The 18,358-nt window shown below is 33.9% G+C and overlaps 2 protein-coding genes across 4 annotated transcripts; both read right to left on the minus strand.

Moving 5' to 3' along the window:
- Positions 1-3,494: 3,494 nt before the first annotated feature.
- slc25a6 (solute carrier family 25 member 6) lies at positions 3,495-8,500 on the minus strand. The gene is made up of 4 exons (XM_051119972.1): positions 8,268-8,500; positions 6,828-7,314; positions 4,833-4,973; positions 3,495-4,743 (listed from the first exon to the last, which is right to left on the minus strand). The coding sequence occupies exons 1-4, from the start codon at positions 8,376-8,378 to the stop codon at positions 4,586-4,588; spliced, it is 897 nt and encodes a 298-aa protein (XP_050975929.1). The 5' UTR covers positions 8,379-8,500; the 3' UTR covers positions 3,495-4,585.
- A 347-nt stretch (positions 8,501-8,847) lies between these two features.
- On the minus strand, positions 8,848-15,560 carry asmtl (acetylserotonin O-methyltransferase-like). 3 transcript variants are annotated; one of them, XM_051120086.1, is made up of 14 exons: positions 15,478-15,560; positions 14,932-15,062; positions 14,709-14,840; positions 14,556-14,603; positions 14,405-14,469; positions 14,253-14,317; positions 14,066-14,174; positions 13,408-13,777; positions 12,207-12,381; positions 11,773-11,957; positions 11,545-11,677; positions 9,887-10,027; positions 9,625-9,747; positions 8,848-9,302 (listed from the first exon to the last, which is right to left on the minus strand). In XM_051120086.1, exons 2-14 carry the CDS (start codon positions 15,022-15,024, stop codon positions 9,031-9,033), a joined length of 1,911 nt encoding a protein of 636 aa, XP_050976043.1. In that variant the 5' UTR covers positions 15,025-15,062; positions 15,478-15,560; the 3' UTR covers positions 8,848-9,030. The 3 variants fall into 3 exon arrangements, with proteins under 3 accessions (XP_050976043.1, XP_050976044.1, XP_050976045.1); XM_051120087.1 differs by having other exon boundaries at positions 14,932-15,081; positions 15,478-15,550; XM_051120088.1 differs by lacking the exon at positions 15,478-15,560 and having other exon boundaries at positions 14,709-14,844.
- Between the last annotated feature and the right edge of the window lie 2,798 nt (positions 15,561-18,358).

Here is an 18,358-nt window from a genome sequence, read left to right on the forward strand (position 1 = left end):
TTTGGATGAACTAACCCTTTAAAGTTCTTGGGGTATCACAGGTCCAAGGCACATGTCAATCCCAAAAGATAGGAGCAGGCTCTGCTAAGATCATGGAGTTGGTTGAGGACAGTTAATTCCTCTTGAACATCAATAGGTGGACCAGCAACATCCTGAAGACACAAACATAAAGAATAGCAGGTTAGAGCTAATATTACATAAAATAGATAAAGATAAAATACATAAAATAATTTATTAATCAATTATTATTTTGACCTAACCCTTTTTTAATTATTTAAAATTTTTCAGCCTTTATCTAAAGGCTGAAAAATGAGGTTTACCATTTTATGAAACCTTATTAAAGATTTTTTTTTTAACATTTCATATATGCTGAAACATTATATTTTCACATATACTGAAATATTATAGTAAACTGCTCTTACCTCCTGCCTTGTGTTGTTATTTAGATGTTTTTGAACGATTATGTCAGTGCTGTAAAACAAATGTTTTGACCATGAAATTCATAGATTTACACTTCAAATTAATAACAGTAGGGTAGTGGTTGACTGCCCCTTTAAAAATTAGCCAGTGTTACTACAAAAAAAAAAAAAAAAAAAAAAAAAAAAAACATTAATACATTAACCATATCTCTTATCCATGATATTTGTAGTAAAACTGACCAATACAAATAGTAAACAAGCTGCCAAAAACATGGTTAACTTAATACATTTTACTACAATAAAACCATGGTTGATTTTGCGCGCTAGTTTCGTCACTACGTTATGCCTCCGCCATTTGAGTGAATCCGGGTGATGTTTCAGCGGTGCTTTGGTACAAATGTGAGCAGTAGGGGCTCCCGGAAAACTTTGCACCGAGTTTACAGTTGTAATTACGAGTTATACAAAGAGACGTTACGTTAGCTTTTCACACACAGTAATGTTGTAGTTTTTGGCTATTCCGACATGGTGTGAGAACTCACCCAGAGCGACGGCCGATAAATAAATTTATTTCAACCGGCTGCAGCGCACCGGGATTTGTCCCATTACACCAGTTACAATTGCTGGACTACGGATAGACTAGTTTAGTCGCTGTTTTCTGCAATTACTCACACGTATATGCGCATCACACAAGTGAATAACAATGACGAAACCAACTCGGCGGTTAACGTTAACAGTAATACGGCCACTCCCCCTCATACACGGACAGGCTCTGCTGCTTTAAAATAGTAAATTTTACATACATTTCAAATTGCTGAGGTGTATTAACCGTATTTTAGCTGAATATTTGGTGGTTTGAAAAAAAAAAACTACAAAGCCACAGTGATTCTAGAAAAGCCTGCGTTGTTAACGTTACCACAGAACAGCATGGCTGCAACAGCATTGTAAAATTACACCGAACGTGTTGCGTGCCCGAAAACACAGCCAATATTTCATTAACTGTTAATACTGACTTACCTGCATTTTTAAAGGAGTCTTAAGGTGGTTTAAGCCTCAGTTTTCTTGTGACCAGCAAGCAGATTTCCCGTTGTTGACCGCGGTCGTTGTGTCCACGTGATCACGATAGCCGCGAAAATTACTCAATTTCTCAAAAACAAATTACTCAAAAAGTCGATGCAAAATACAAAAGAAATTGATAGAAAATAAGCAGTAATTTCTGTTTATAAAACTGACAAGTTTTATTGCAACTTTCTCAAATATTTTCATTTAAATGTACCAAAAACATTAAGCACATGTGAACAATATAATTTGTTAGTTAAATGCTTAATTTTTTTTTATTAAAACATACTTAAGCAGAACAAGTAAATTAGAGATAAAACAAACTGTGGGATTTTTACTTATTAATTTTGGTAAGCCCAAATAAAATAATCTCTTTAATGATACTCATTTTATTAAGTTAATACAAGTTTTTATTTTTGTGATATTTACAAAGCGACAGAATTATTTTTTACAGTGTGTGACACTTAAGACTGGAGTAACAGCTGATAAAAATTCAGATTTCATCACAGGAATAAATTCTATTTTAAAGTATGTTAAAATAAAAAACATTATTTTATATTGTAAAAACATTTTGCAATATTACTGTTGTTTTTTTTTGTTTTTTTTTTTTTTGTATATTTTTAATCAAATAAATGCAGCCTTGATGAGCATAAGAGACTACTTTAAAGACTATTACAAGTCTTACTGACCCCAAACTTTTGAACGGTAGTGTATATGTGTGTGTGTGTGTGTGTGTGTACTTGTTTTTGCTACAATTTGGTCACATTTGGGACATTTGGTCCCCACAAGGATAGTAAAACCTGAAATTTTTGACATTGTGGGGACCAGCCTACGGAGACAGACTAAATCCAGAAGAACTGTGGCAACATCTCCAAGATGCTTTAAGAGACCTATACCTACAAAGCTACAGTACTGTTAAAATTTTTAGGCAGTTAGGCACATAAAATGAGGATGCTGTCAAAAACAATGTCACAAATAGATTTTCTTTATCAATGAATTTCTATTAACTAAAATAAATCAGCATTTGATGTGACCATCCTTTGCATTTAAAGTAGCTTTTGCCCTAGGTGCACTTGTGCAGAGTTTTTCAGGTAACTTTGCAGGTAGGTTATTTGAAACATCTTGGAGATGTTGAAACAGTTCTTCTGGATTTAGTCTGTCTCCGTTTTTTCTGTTTCTTAACAAAGACTGGATTGAATGATAGAGAGATCAGATCTCTATGTGCACAAGGAGTCTGACAACAGCCTGTGCTCCATACAAAAATCTCACTGGATTATTACAATTAATGGCAAAATGAATGCTTAGAAATGTAAACTGATATTTTCTACTGACACACTACAGCAAAAGACTGACTTTAACTGACTTTAAACCAATTTTTAGCTGATGAAAATACTAGTGGCCTAAGACTTTTGCACAGTACTGTATATATTATTATTATTATTATTTATTTATTTATTTTTATATATATGTTTATAAAACTCTACGGTACGGTTGAGATTTCTGTCCATGGTAAATCTCGATTCAAATTCAGAGAACTATTTCATTAGTTATTTTTCAATAATAAACATTCCTTTAACTTTATTATTATCTTGGATACAATTTATAACCTTCAGGGTCCACAAATATACATACACAGTAGTCAGCATTGATGCCTGTTCTTGTCTTAGGACAACTTTGAGAGAGAGATAGAATTCAGATGCAAAAGCAGCTAAAAGCCATCTTGGTCAAAAATGAGATAATGATACTGAGTGAATGCTTCTGACACATAGTATACGTCCATCAAATACTTTTACTTCAAACTCGCTAAATTCCAGCCTCAGCCCAACTGGTACTGATACTTCTGGTACCAGTACTTACATAGAAACCTATACAAAGTAGCCAGAAAGAAAAGCTAGATTTTAAGAAATATGTCAGATGGATTTAGAGGCTTTTGCATCTAAACTCTTCATATATATATATAATCATAAACGTTGAATTGCCACAAACGCTAAATAAATAAAAACCTAAAACGTGAGGAAATATAGGGTATCCACTTTTATTGAATTTACAAGCATTCTTGGTGTTCAAACATCACTGCAAGTAGTCTTACACCCTTTCTCTCCATAAAGCGTGGAATAAGATTACAATAGCTCTACATGCTAAAAATGGGTATAACGTTTCAGTGTCATTACTGAACTCACAATGCCCTTCCTTACTTGCCCTCACATTTATACTTCTAAAAGCGGGATCTACTTCATCAAGATCAGCCTGACGCAACCAAACACTGAGACTGACAAGAAAATGACCATGAAAATATGACTCCCCTCATTATCCAAGATGGAAAATACTTAAGCGGACTTCCAAAAAGAGAAATCATGGAAATACACTTTTCGTGTCACATAAGGTCTGACTGTGAATACCATGTCTCTGGCTCCACACATTCTCTGCTGGAACACTTTACTAGGCTCTTTTTCGCTGCTGAGACACATAGAGGGCAAATCTGTTGTGAATTAAAGCGTCATATTTAATACGTCCATGATTCCATCGGACACCAGCTCTCGGTTGGTTTTTCAAGTTCAACTTGAGAAAACGTTTCAAGTGTGGGACGTTTTTCTGTGTGTTTGAACTTTACTTTTTTTTCTTGAGAGTGATATTGTATACCCTTGTTACCAGACCTTGACTATGAGAACTGAAAAACTGAGCTGAAGGACTACAAGAACATGGTACCGAACGAATGCAGGACAAAATGCCGTCGTATCACGCCATCTTGAGGAGGTATTGTGGTATTGCATGGTGTTGATGGCTCAGATTTATGAAGCAATATTATAGATCAATAAATCCATATATTTTAATCATGTAGATTATAAATATATAACACTTTTCACTATATACTTCCAAATTTATCTGTAATATTGCTTTCTTTTGATAAAATACAGGTTATTTATGAAGGACAGAGCATTTTCTAAACATAACAATATAGCAATAAACAAAATGAATGAAAATTATTAATTGCTTTTGGCATCTAACACAATTTAACCGAGACCACGTCTGTGCGGAGTGAAGAGGGTTTGGTTAAAGTTTGACAAAGCTGTGTGGTAAAGGCTATTCTACTATTTATTAGCACATATTGTTTAAACAAACTTCTTGAATTCATCATAAAGCACGAGCACAAAAGCGCCCCCCATTCCTCTGAGTACATTAGACAGAGCGCCTTTGAAAAAGGCTTTTCCACCCTCATCACGAGCGATCTTTCTCCAGCAGTCAAGGGTTCCAGTGTACATAATATCCGCTGGGAAAACAAAAGACAAAAGCCTGAGTTGAAATAAATGCATACTTGATGGAGAACAGTGCATATGTTTGAACATGTGTGTTGCATACCTCCTCTGCGCCCGGACTGCATCATCATGCGACGCCGCACAGTGTCAAATGGATAGGACACCACGCCAGCCACTGCTGTCACAGTTTGTGCAATCATCCAGCTGACCACAATGTGGGTGTTTTTAGGGTCGGGAAGCATGCCTGCACACCACCACACACAATAATGCATGAATGTTTCGAATATGATTCTGAACTGAAGAACTGGCTGTGTGAATTTGACTTGAATTAGCCATATAACAAGTTAAATTAGAGTAACAGAAAGAGGAATTGTAATTCTGAATTCTGTATTATAATTCACAGAAATTGTAATTGACAAAAAATATCATGAGATATAAAATAAGCATACATTTTTAAACTTGTTTCAAGCATCTTTATCCATAAGACCTATAAATCTTTAAAATTTAGGGTTTTTAAACTTTAAGTTCTATAATTACTAAAACTAAAACTGAAATAAAAATAAAGTAAAGCTAAAAGGCAATATTAAAACAAAGCTAACAAAAATGACTCAAATAATACAATCTAAAAAATACAATCTAAAGAAAATCTAAAAAATAAAATCTAATTCAAAATCTTATATAGTATATAAACAATAAGAGATTCAAACAAGGCTTGTCAAACCAAGATTCAAAGTTTGTATTTTCTAGTAAAACTAATGTTATTTTTATTGAGAATTGTTTTTCATTTTAATTCACAAGAAAGCTAGTTTAAAATATTAATAAGTAATTTAATAGTATATAAATAACACTAATTTGACAGTTTCAAACAAGGCTTTGTCAAACCAAAATTCAAAGTTTCATTTAAAACTTTAAAACTGAGTTTAAAAAGTGCTAGTTAACTAAAACTATAAAAATAGTTTTCTTTTATTGTAATAAAGCTGAAATGAAGTTAAAAGTTCTAAAATTACTAAAACTAAAACTGAAATAAAATTCAATCAAAGCTAAATAAAAATATAAAAGCAAAGCTAATAAAAATGACAAATGCACATAATAAAAGTATTAAAACTTAAACTAAAATAACAATGGAAACTGAAAATATGAAATTTAAATCTAATTCAAAATTTTAATAAATACTATAATAGTATATAAACAATAACAGTTTCAAACAAGATTCAAAGTTTGTATTTTTAGTAAAACCATTGTTATTTTTTATTTCGAATAATAAGAAAGTTATTTTAAAATAAAATAAATCATTTAATAGTACAAAATAATACTAATTCAACAGTTTCAAACAAGGCTTTGTCAAGCTAAAATTAAGTCTGTGTGTTTTTCTAATTAAAATGATGGGTTTTTTTACATTTAGAATTGTTTTTCATTTCAATTTATTAAAAAAAACAAATTTAAAATATTCATAAATACTATAATTGTATACAAACAATACTAAAACAACACTGTTTTTTAAACAAACTACTAAAACTACTATAATTTTATCCATCTTTTTAAATTCCGCTTCAAAACATTCAGATTCCATTCTGCATTTTGTTTTTACCGCTATTTAAATGATTACACACTATTGCTGGATTAAAAACAACACAGCGCTGGATGAAATATAAACAAACCCAACCTTATGAGTTGTTGTTTTTTTAACTCAACTATTGTTTTAAAAATACTATATTTCTTGCTTAAAATGAACCTAAAATAAGTTGGAATAATAAATAATAAACATTTTTTGAATCGCTTTTAAAGGGTTCACCTTTTGATTATTGCCTGATGCCTCTAGTAATTACGTGCTTGATTTTTAATTTACAACCTATTTTGGGTTCATTTTAAACAAGAAATATAGTCATTTTTAAGCAATAGTTGAGTTAAAACCTACCCAGAAGGCCGGGTTAAACATTTAACCCAACCGCTGGGTCAAAACAAGCCAATCACTGAGTTTGTCCATATTTCACCCAGGATTTTTAGAGTGCAAATTCAGGAAATACACTGGAATATAAGAATAGATTCTGAATGGCGCACAACCCTGCAAATCCCATCATCTGAAGCACAAACCTATTACCTTTAGCAGTATCATAGATTCCGAAGTAGGCGGCCCTGTAAATAATGATGCCCTGCACAGAAACGTTGAATCCCTGGTAGACACCCCGCAAACCGTCTGACCTAAAGATTTTGGCCAGGCAGTCGGCCAGCCCGGTGAACTCTCTGCTGCTGCCAGCTTTGCCAACATCTGCAGCCAAGCGGGTACGAGCGAAATCCAGGGGGTAGACGAAGCAGAGGGAAGTGGCTCCTGCAGCTCCACCGGAGGCCAAGTTACCGGCAAAGTATCGCCAGAACTGCGTGTGCTTATCAACGCCACCCAGGAATATCTGTTTGTACTTGTCCTTGAAGGCAAAGTTGAGAGCTTGTGTGGGGAAATAGCGAATGACGTTGGCTAGGTTGCCACGCCAAAAGGAAGCAAAACCTTGCTCTTTAGGAATCCTCACAATACAGTCGACAATACCTTTGTACTGTTTGTCTGCACTGATCTGCTTGCTGGCATGTTGTACCTATAAAGTGAAACAAAATATTGTAAGATGCATGATATCTTAACCGTTTACTAGCAGTTTATATTAAAAAAATACATTTTAATGTATTTTAAAATTCTATTTATTTATGTGATGGTAAAGTTGTATTTTTAGCATCCATTACTTCAGTTTTCACTATCATATTATCCTTCATAAATCATTCTAATATGCTGAATTGCTGCTCAAGAAACATATGATGAGTAGAAAGTCTGAAGGAAAACCACTTATTTTAAACATGAATGTTTCGTTAACATTACAAATATCAAAAATAAAAAATAAAATAACGTCTTACTGACCCGAAACTTCTGAACGAAAGTCTGTTTTCCACAAAAATATTAAGCAAAAACTGTTTTCAACATTGATAATAATATGAAATGTTTCTTGAGCAGCAAATCCGCATATTAGAATGATTCTGAAAGATCATGCAACACTAAAGCTTGGAGTAATGACTGAAAATTTTAAAAACATTTTAAAAATTTTAAAGATTCCAAACATTTGAATGGAAGCTTTTAGTTCCGACATCATTTACTTGAACATCTTGGCAAAATCAGCTCTAATGCATTAAATCTGGGCCTGTAACAGGAGACGAGACTGCAGAGGACAAGATGTGCCACCCAACCAGCTGTTAGAAATTCACTGTTTGGTATTCAAATACATCTGGGTTACTAAAATCTACAAATAAAGATCCACATGAAAGAATGCAAAAATAGAAACTCTGTATTAAAATGACAATTTGAATGTCGAGATGCTCCAAAGATGCGGATGTTGCAGACAGAGACAACTCAAACATGGCCTCTGAAGGACAAGGTCAGTTCGCATCTTCATAGCCACGAAATAATTAACTTTAATCGGTAATACGAAGGGAAGGGGTTTATAAACTAGCGTGTACAACGACAGAGTGCGTTAAGACAAGCCAAGATGATGATAATTCTCACCTGCAGCAGCAGTTTGACTCTCTCTATCGGTGCGACTGCAGTTTTGGAAATAGCCGCTGCGACCCCACCGGCCAAAAAGTCTTTAGCAAAAGAAAGTGCAGCATCAGCCATTGCGATAAAACTTACGCTCAGTGTATTACAAACACGATGTATTAAACGTGCCGGCAAAAGCAGGAGGTAGAGCTGAAAATGATGGGGATGCTGCGGAGGACACACTGTGCTACTCTCGAGGGTTCTCGCGATATTTGCTCCCAAATCACTAGAGTCGAGTAAATACGCCGTGTACATTTTCATGACTTGCTGTAACTAGTAACTGATTAATAACTTTATAATTAATTGTCCATTATATAATGTTAGTTAATATTCTGATTGATTAAATATTATTCCATTCTAAAAGAGATTTACCTATATACAAAATCGGTGTTGATTCATCTGAAAGCTAAACAAATAAGCATTCCACTGATGTATGGTTTGTTAGGATAGAACAATATTTGGCAGAGAACTATTTTTAAAAATCTGTAATCTGAGGGTGCAAAAACATCTAAATAAAACTAGCTCAAGACAAGAACAATAGTTTGATTCAAAAGCATATTTAATTCAATATACAACAGTCTCTGTAATCAACAGTAATCATGTACAAATATTTTTTTTTCTGCTTTTAGGTCAGAAACATTCAGAATTTGAATACAGCTAAAACATTTTGTACAGTTAATGAACTAGAACAAGTCAGCTGTAGTGTTTCCAAAATGCTGTAGTGATTATATCACTCAAGTTCTGCAGTCTCAGTGGATGCTGAAGAACAGCCTAGTAGTGTTCTTTTGTCATTTGGGTCTTCTTTTACAAATAGCATGGCATCCAGCAGGTTGTCTGTGTGTTTGATGTGTTTGGGAGTGAAGCCATGCTTCTCCAGTAAGTCGTTGTATTCACTGGTGCTCCTTTGTTTTCCTTCTGTCATACTGAGGGCCTGCAACAGGGCTCGGCTTGGCCTTTTCCTCTCCTCATCCAGGAAGATCTCAGACACCAAAAGTCCACAACCTGATTGGCAGCAATACATTCATAAATCAAACATTTAACAGTATTTTTTATGACCTTGGGATGTTTACAATTCAAAATACTGTTAAGGAACTGGTCATTTTAAAGCAGAGTTCATTCTGTATAAATCAGTTAGGCCTGGAATTTACAATCTGGGATGAAGATAAAGAAGATATCCCCAGGTGATAAAAGAAGATACCCCCAGGTGCCTCAAGGGGGCGCTATGGGTCCATTTGCAAAGTCATCATATTAGAGTGTTCTTGGCGTCGAAAAGTTCAGGCTTACACATCAAGAATTTAATAATGTCACTTTTTAAAGCACTTACCTGGTGTGCATATTTTGGACAGTTTACTCAATAATACATGAAGTTTCTCATCAGACCAATCGTGGAGGATTCGTGCGAGAATATACAGGTCTGCTTTAGGCAGGTCATCTGTGAAGAAATCACCTATCGTGCAAATAAACAGCAAGATGAGAATTTAAGAACTTAATAAGGCCTTTTGCACATTACTCAGAATGTATTGTATATGAAACAAAAACACTGTAAAATTCTATATCTTAAATGTTCATATAAAGTCTTCACTGACCTGCAACAAATGACACTCTGTCATCATTTTCTTTAGGCTGAAAATAGCGTCTCATCTCAATGACTTGTGGCAAGTCAAATACAATGACTGACAGTCCAGGATGGGCTTTTGTAAACTCGTATGCCATGGCACCAGTGCAACCTGTGTGAGAACAGAATGCTTTTCTAACATGCTTATACCATAAAATAGATATATTTCATATCTCTAGACTACATTTTAAAAGTCTGGGGTTGGTAAGATTTTTTGATGTTTTTTGAAAGAAGTCTCTTATGCTCAACAAAGCTGCATTTACAGTATTTGATCAAAAATACAATAAAACAGTAATACTGTTTTGAAATATTAGCATTTAAAATAACTGTTTTCTAGTTTAATACATTTAAAATGTAATTTATTCCTGTGATGGTGAAGCTGAATTTTCAGCAACTACTGCTCCAGTCTTCAGTGTCTCACGATCCTTCAGAAATCATTCTAATATGCTGATTTGATGCTCATTCATATTATCAGCATGTGCTGCTTAATATTTTTGTGGAAACTATAAAAATATTTTTTAAAGAATTCTTTGATGAATAGAAAGTTAAAAAAAATAGCACAGAATAGAAACAAATTGTAAATGTCCTTACTGTTACTTTGTATCAATTTAATGCATCCTTGTTAAATTAAAAAGCATTATTTTCTTTTTCTTTTTTAAATAATCTTACTGAGCCTAAAATTTTAAAAGACAGTGTATATTTATTTCATGTCAATATTTTATATATGAAGATGCAAAAGCCTCTAAATCCATCTGACGTTTTTCTATATATATATATATATATATATATATATATATAAATACCATAAGGTGGCTGACTATTTTGGCAGAAAATAATTTGTAGTCCTAAATTTATTTCAGGTCAATATTTTATATATGACGTTTCCATCTGACGTTTATATATATATAATTTGTATATAATATATATGTATAAAATAATTTGTAGTCCTAAGTTTAGGTCAAAGCAGGTAAAGAGAACAAACAGGATACAATAAATACAGATGTCCTTGGCATATAAAGCCCCTGAGAGAAGTGGTAATAAGCAGCATACATAATTTGCATAACAAGCTTGCAACTCCTTTTCAGATAAGCATGCGCTGGAGAACAAACTCTTTCAGAATATTATTATGCATGCACTGTGCTCTAGTGAAATTTCAAATTATGCAAGACAGCAGAGGGACGGTGGTTTCTGCACATCTTATCTTTGCACTCTCGCGGTCAGTAGCTCACATCTAAATGGGAAGTCAGCAACGCAATGTTTTGATCTGTTTTTTTTTTTAATGTCACGCAATTTTTTTCATGAGTGGGGAATGTTGAATAATCCCGAATGCTAGAAAAAAGCTGAGAGAATATGCTCTTTTATTGATTGTTTTTTTTAATCTATATTTGAATTAAACAAATATTATTTTCATTTCTGTTGTATATTTTATTTTATTTTTGTGACTTTAAAATTTACTTGACTTTTGAAATGACCTGATATAATCAATTTCAGGTGATCTGCAAAAAAGAAAAAAGGTTATGGACTGTATTTGATTAATCAGTATATCATTAATTTAGTAACCTAAAAAGGAACCAAATAATAGCCTTTATTTTACCACCTGTCTCTATTTTTGAGGGAAAAATCATTAACCTCCAATATCGCAGGCTGTTTTATAGGGAGAAAGATCAAACGCTGTTGCCACATCTTTTCCCGTCACCCTTGCGATGCTGTGCATTGCATCCATGAATCGCAGCTTAACTTCATCTTTACTGTAGTAGGCATCCTAGAAAACAACAAAACAGTTCTACTTAGATCTAAAATGTCAATAGCTTTTGAAAATGCATGATTCATAGGTGATATATGCAGACGTGCGTTTACCTGAAACACATCCTCACTCTTCTTCCCAAAAGCTCGCTCATGTTGGCTGGTGCCCTCCCTGACAGCATTCTCTAGATGACTGAAGAGAGGCCACACCATATCATTGCAGTGGAGAATGTATCCATGCAGAGACTCTGGGCTGTTCGATACTAGGAAGCAATTGGCCTGTTCTGTATTTCTATACACTGCAATAGACAATAAACAATGTTACATTGACAGTCCACCTCCAGACATGACAATAAAAAGAACATATAACAGAAATCAGTAGGAGGAAATGTATGCATGCGATTGCCTCGCATCAAGGAACAGAGAAGGTGCTTGTAAGTTAAACAATGAGCTTTGAGAGGTTTCAGATCTCACATTTAGGGAAACCACATGCAATTTCTACGACAGTAACACCATCTGTGAGTAAAATGGCAGTACATAAATCTTACCATTTGTATTTTGCTGTTTGACCGTTTTTAGAAGCCCTAAAGAGACAGCAGCTTCCAAAAGCCTCTCAGTGCCTAAAACAGAGGCGTTGATTTGGCCAGCTACCTCTTCTAATGTCAGACCGTTAGAGCTGTTCAATACATCAAACACCTTCAGTTTGGATGCTGTGAATAGAGTCTGATAAACAAATGCATTGCAGAACAGTTACCACCAGTTCCCCATTGGTATATCACGCAAAGCGTTTGTATTTTAATGATCTGTGTATAAATGAATGCACTGACACTATATTACTTAAATTAAGTTAAAACATTAAAGTTGCAGTTCACACAAAAGTCAAAATTCTGTCATTATTTACTCGCTCATGTGTTGGTCTAAACCTACACTACCAGTCAAACGTTTTTGAACAGTAAGATTTTTTTTTTCCCCCCAAAGAGTTCTATTCTGCTCACCAAGCCTGCATTTTCCAAACTACAGAGAAAGCAGTAATATTTTATAAGCAGTAAAACTTTCAATTTAAATATGTTTTAAAATGTAATTTATTCCTGTGATCAAAGCTAAATTTTTAGCCTCATTACTCCAGTCTTCAGTGTCACATGATCCTTCAGAAATCATTCTAATATGCTAATATGCATTCTAATATGCTAGGATTCTTTGATAAATAAGAAATTAATACTTTTATTTAGCAAGGATGCTTTTAAATTGATCAAAAGTGATGATAAAGACATTTGTAATGTTTCAAACTCAGCTCTACTACTGTTTCTACTAGCTGTTTGTAACATAATAAGTATAATAATATTTTTTTTAGCAGCAAATCAGAATATTATAATGATTTCTGAAGCATCATGAGTAATGATGCTAAAAAATCAGCTTTGAAATTACAGGAATAAATTACATTTTAAAACATATTCAAATAGAAAACAGATATTTTAAATACTAAAAATATTTCAAAATTGTGCTGTTTTTGTTGTACTTTGAATCACATAAATGCAGGCTTGGTGAGCAGAATAGATGTCTTTAAAAAAAACATCAAAAATCTCACTGTTCAAAAACTTTTGACTGGTAGTGTATATGCTTTACATTTTGAGGAGAATTTTTACCAAAATTGCACTCTGGCATAAGCAGAAAAGTCATAAACCATAGAAGTGTGTGTGTGTGTGTGTGTTTAACTATTCCTTAAAATTTAAAGAACCTAATCATGACTACCTTCGAAGCTTTGAACCCATCCAGTAAGCTGATGATACTGTGGGGGACGTCCTGTCTGCTGCACTTGGGACACTCCGGCCCAATCACATTCTGTTCTTGCATAGACGTGCTACTTCCATCTTTACCATTTTCCAGTAGCTCAACCTCCCCGTTTGCAGCACCTTTAGACAGGCTGTTAACCAATGTACAAGCCTCATCCGATTCCCGTTTGACCTTGTGGGCTGGACTTTCAGGTGGGCTGTTAAAAATCAATCCCAGCTGCTTGCAGAAGTGGTTAAGAGGGAAGCCTACCACATTAAGAAAATCTCCTTGCACATACTCAACCAACATGCCACCCAAAGCCTGGATCCCATAACCACCAGCCTTGTCCCTGTCAAGCACAGATAAATCTTGTCAGTCTCATCACTGATAAGATTCTCCATGGCAGGCAAAACGCTAGAGTACAGAAAACGGATTTATTTACTCAAAGTGGACAAAAAATACTTTGTTGAATTTTCCCTTGTCATTTTCAACACGTCAAAGCAAACACAAAAATGACCAACTCAACAAAGGTCCAAATTCCACAGGTTCAACAAGTTCAAATTTGCTCAGCATGCTCAGAAAATGTGATCACCACCTGCAATGCATTTAACATATGAAAATCAACACATTAACTCACATGGGCTCTCCACTGTTGATGTATTCCCAGAGCATCTCCTCAGATAATTCTGCAAATTTAACTTTAGTCTCTTCATAAAAATCAACGACTTTGAAGTCTGTATCTGACCCTGCAAAGAAGGATGTTTAGTCTATTTTACAGATACAAGACTTTAAATGTAAAAAAAATACATTAAACATTCACATACCTCTCTTGTCATGGCAGAGCACAATAGCTACACCTGTGAAGACGCTATGTTCCTTACCACTCAGCCTGAAATACATTCATTTCAACATATTTCAGTTTCTGCATCAGTGCAATATCCACCACACTTAAGACAAAAAAGAAAAAACAATGCACCTAGACAACATGCGGTAAGCATCTTGTTTATCCGTAGGCTTCTCCAAGATCAAGCCATCAACTGTCTGAGGAAAAAAAAAACACATTTAAAAAGGCAGTTTTCAGGACAGAATATCATATGCACAGTTCATTACAATATACAGTTACTTACCACAACAGTGTCTGCTCCAATTACAATATCTGGAGTTTTCAAGTGTTTCTGAAAATTCAGCACATATACAGTTATACAGAATAAAAGAAACATTGTCAGAAACTAAAATGCAGACAACAGCTGCTTTCTCACATACAGAAACATGCAACTTACAAATGGCATTCGGTGAGCCACTTCCAAAGCCTTTTGTTTGGCTGTTTCCACTGCATAGTCATATGGGTTCTTAAACAAGGATTTGTCCAATGTTTCTTTAAACCAAGAAGGAACCACTTCGAATCGTAAACCCTGCCTCATCAATCCAGAAGAGGAAAAGAGAAAGCACTGATTATTCAAAGATCATTGCCCATGCAAAAACCTAAAAAAACCCCAAACTTACAGCATTAGATAAAATCTCCAGACGTCGTGGAGATGCGCTTGCCAGGACAACAAGCTTCCCACTCAGCTTGGATATTACTGGACTTAACAGCATGTTACACCTCTCTTTTCTTTCACTTCCAGAAATCTATCCTGGAAATCAAGAGAAACGCTAAATGCATGTTAAAATCTGCTTGTTTAGTACCTGCTTATACAGCACATTAATAATTGCATGTTTTGAACCAGCAAAAGTCTATGTTCTAAGAGACAGCAACCTCGATAATGGTTAAGGCCAGTTTGACTACAATTTGGACAGGTTATTATTGCCTTATCGTGGTTTTTTGAAACAGAAAATATCAGCTTTCTAAGAAAAAGGATACATGCACAGTGTGATTGCATTAAGAGTGTATTTACTTAGTGTAACTAGTTACACAGCAGTGTATACCTGGCGTGACGAAGAACGCCATTCATTTATTCATGTTTTATTTTTTACATTAATACAGTTAAAAACGACACATATCTAAAGTATGTAAATATTAATATATCTTTATTCTTTTCAAGCATTTACCTGGAAAGCCTTGTTCCACTCAACTCTTTGCGCTTCCCGAAACGCACTGTGCACTGACAGCCGGAATCCTGAAGAGGCGGAGTCTACCACGCACATGCGCGGTTACGTAATGTAAGAGCGTCACATACTTTTGCGTTGCCACGTTCAGGGAGTGTAGATTAGAAAATTGACTGTTGCTTTTAAAACTACGGCACTAGTATCGTCATGACAAAAGGTACCAATATTATATAAAATATAAAATGTTACATCAGTAGTTCAATTCGGATTTACACTCAGAACTAGGTTCAAGATATTGTATTGGCATGGTATAAGAGTAGGCTTTGCATTGAAAAAATTCTTTCCGTAGAGGAGAGTGGGATGCAAGGAGTCAGTGAGTGTCGCCGTGTTTAATCTAACTTTATTAAGTATATTGTCTACATGGCAGATAAAATACATTTTAAAGCCAAAAACACACTTCAGGTATATTTCACAAGTGTATTTATAAAATACAAGCAGAGCTGGGTAGTAACTGATTACATGTAATCTGGATTATGAAATCAGATTCCAAAAAATTTCCAAAAAAAGAAGTCCACTTCCAAAAAAAATATTCACATATAATGTACTCACCAGTGTTGGGGGTAACGCATTACATGTAACACGACTTACGTAATATTATTACTTTTTCCAAGTAACTAGTAAAGTAACGCATTACTTTTCAATTAACTTTTTTTAAAATTTTTATTGATTAAAAGAGAAAAACGGGAGCAAGATTAGTTCTAGAATAAATGTGAACATGCATTAACTCTTCTCACTCACAAAAAACAAATTCAGTATTCCTCAAAATGAATGAAAACAGTGAAATTCAACTCAGAATATCATGCAAACCTGCAACAATTAAATATGTTAAATAATACAAATATTCTTTATGCATTTAATCCAGTTTTATTAACCAATGTCTTTGCTGCCGACCTTCGATGATCCAATTTAGCCATACTAATGAGCAAAAATTACTTAAGATAATCTAACATCTGTTTTCCTTATTTTTATGTCTCGAGAGTTTTTTTTTTTTTTTTCTTGCGGTCTACTGTACAGACGTGACTCGATTTTGAACTTCCAAAATGCAGTTTAAATGTGACTTTAAATGATCCCAAATGCGGTTGTTAACGATCCCAGCTGAGGAAGAAGGGTCTTATCTAGCGAAACGATTGGTTATTTTCATTAAAAAATATATATATATAAATATAAATATAAAAAAATAAATATACTTTTTAATCTCAAATGCTGGTCTCGTCTTGCTCACCCTGTGTATTCTGACTCAAGACAGTTAGGGTATGTCGAAAAACTCCAAAACTTCAAAAATCATTTCAAAATCATCCTACATCACAGCAGAAGTACCGACACAGTCTTTGCAAAGTGAACATGCAAAGAAGGTCAAACACTCTTAACAAAAAAAGGTAAAACAGTGATATAGGACAATTTTTGAAGTTGAGGGAGAACATGAGATGGGAGTTTTTCGACATACCCTAACTGTGATGAACCGGAAAAAAACAATCCAAACAATCGTTTGACAAAGCGATTATGACAAACATGTTAAAATGCATAAATTCACATTTTTGTCATCTGATCCTCTTTTACCTAATATATTTAATTGGAAGTACGCCTGAGATTTTCAAATAAATATTTTTATAATTAAGTATAACATTTGCATGTTCATGTTTCTCTGACATTGGTTATGGTCACATGACATGCAGGTAAACAAATAAAATATTAAATTTTTTATGTAAGTCCTTTCTTTTGATTGGTTTTAAAATGATCCATTTTAATGATTCAATTTCATTTTTATTATTTTACATTTTTATGATTTTTTAAATTATTATCGTTTTATTAGATTCATAAACCCCGCTGCAGTTTCTTCACAATCCTTTGACATAATGTAATGTTTAAGGCACTTCATGTCGCTAGTAACAATGAATGTATTATATCTTCTCACAATTTCTATTTAAATCAGTGCGAGAAATTAGGTCAAAATTAATCTAAAAGTAAGCTTGTAGTCAGATTATATTACCTAAAATATTTAATGTAATGGATTATGTAAATACAATTTTTGTTATGCAATTTGTAATCAGTAGCGGATTACAGTTTGTAAGTAATCTACATAGCTCTGAATACAAGGATGCTCGTAAATGATCTAGATTAAGATTACTCAAACATGTATAAATAAAGCATTTTTCTCAAAACGATAGCTGTGGGCTAAGATGAGATGAGTTGCTCACCTACAATAATAGTAACCCTTCAAATGCAAGACACTTAAAACAAAACTTAAAAACAAAAAATAAATAAAGCATTTCTTAAAATTGTCAGTTTTTTATAAACCTTCTCATTACAGGTTTGTGAATATCTTAAAAATAAAAACTCTGTTTATATTTTTATTTAAAATACAAATGGGTAGTCCCCAGTGACTCAACATAATTATTGATATGATGCAGCTTACCACTAAAATTACACCAACTGTTTTCATATTTCTAAGTAGGGTGACCATACATCCTCTTTTTCCTGGCTGGGATTACCCAAAATATTTGGGTTTTGGTTTTGTTTCCTTTGTTTTTATACTTGATGACAGTGAAAAGTAGTTTGACCAGAGTATGCAGGCATTGTTCGCCATAGTGTACGAGAGGGCGTGATCTTTGGTGATTTTAGATGATTTTTAAATCCTAGGTCAAAAGTGAACATATTAAGTCATACTTCTAATTTCAGTTTATAGCAAGGCATCCATATGTAACCTAATGTAAAATAATATTTGTGTGTGTGTGTGTGTGTGAATAAATGTTGCTTCTTAAATGTTGCAACTTAAAAACATATCCCACTCCCATACAAATTGATAAATGCATCTGTTATAGAAAGT

This window comes from Labeo rohita, chromosome 9 (assembly GCF_022985175.1).
Source record: "Labeo rohita strain BAU-BD-2019 chromosome 9, IGBB_LRoh.1.0, whole genome shotgun sequence".
Lineage (NCBI taxonomy): Eukaryota > Metazoa > Chordata > Actinopteri > Cypriniformes > Cyprinidae > Labeo > Labeo rohita.

Excerpts from the sequence above, each read along its gene's own strand:
- slc25a6 (XM_051119972.1), bottom strand. The coding sequence starts at position 8,378 with ATGGCTGATGCTGCACTTTCTTTTGCTAAAGACTTTTTGGCCGGTGGG. Across the intron at positions 7,315-8,267 it reads GAGTCAAACTGCTGCTGCAG|GTACAACATGCCAGCAAGCA; the intron begins GTGAGAATTATC and ends TTCACTTTATAG. Across the intron at positions 4,974-6,827 it reads AATCTATGATACTGCTAAAG|GCATGCTTCCCGACCCTAAA; the intron begins GTAATAGGTTTG and ends GGTGGTGTGCAG.
- asmtl (XM_051120086.1), bottom strand. The coding sequence starts at position 15,024 with ATGCTGTTAAGTCCAGTAATATCCAAGCTGAGTGGGAAGCTTGTTGTC. Across the intron at positions 14,318-14,404 it reads GCTTACCGCATGTTGTCTAG|GCTGAGTGGTAAGGAACATA; the intron begins GTGCATTGTTTT and ends AATGTATTTCAG. Across the intron at positions 11,958-12,206 it reads CAAACAGCAAAATACAAATG|TGTATAGAAATACAGAACAG; the intron begins GTAAGATTTATG and ends TGTCTATTGCAG.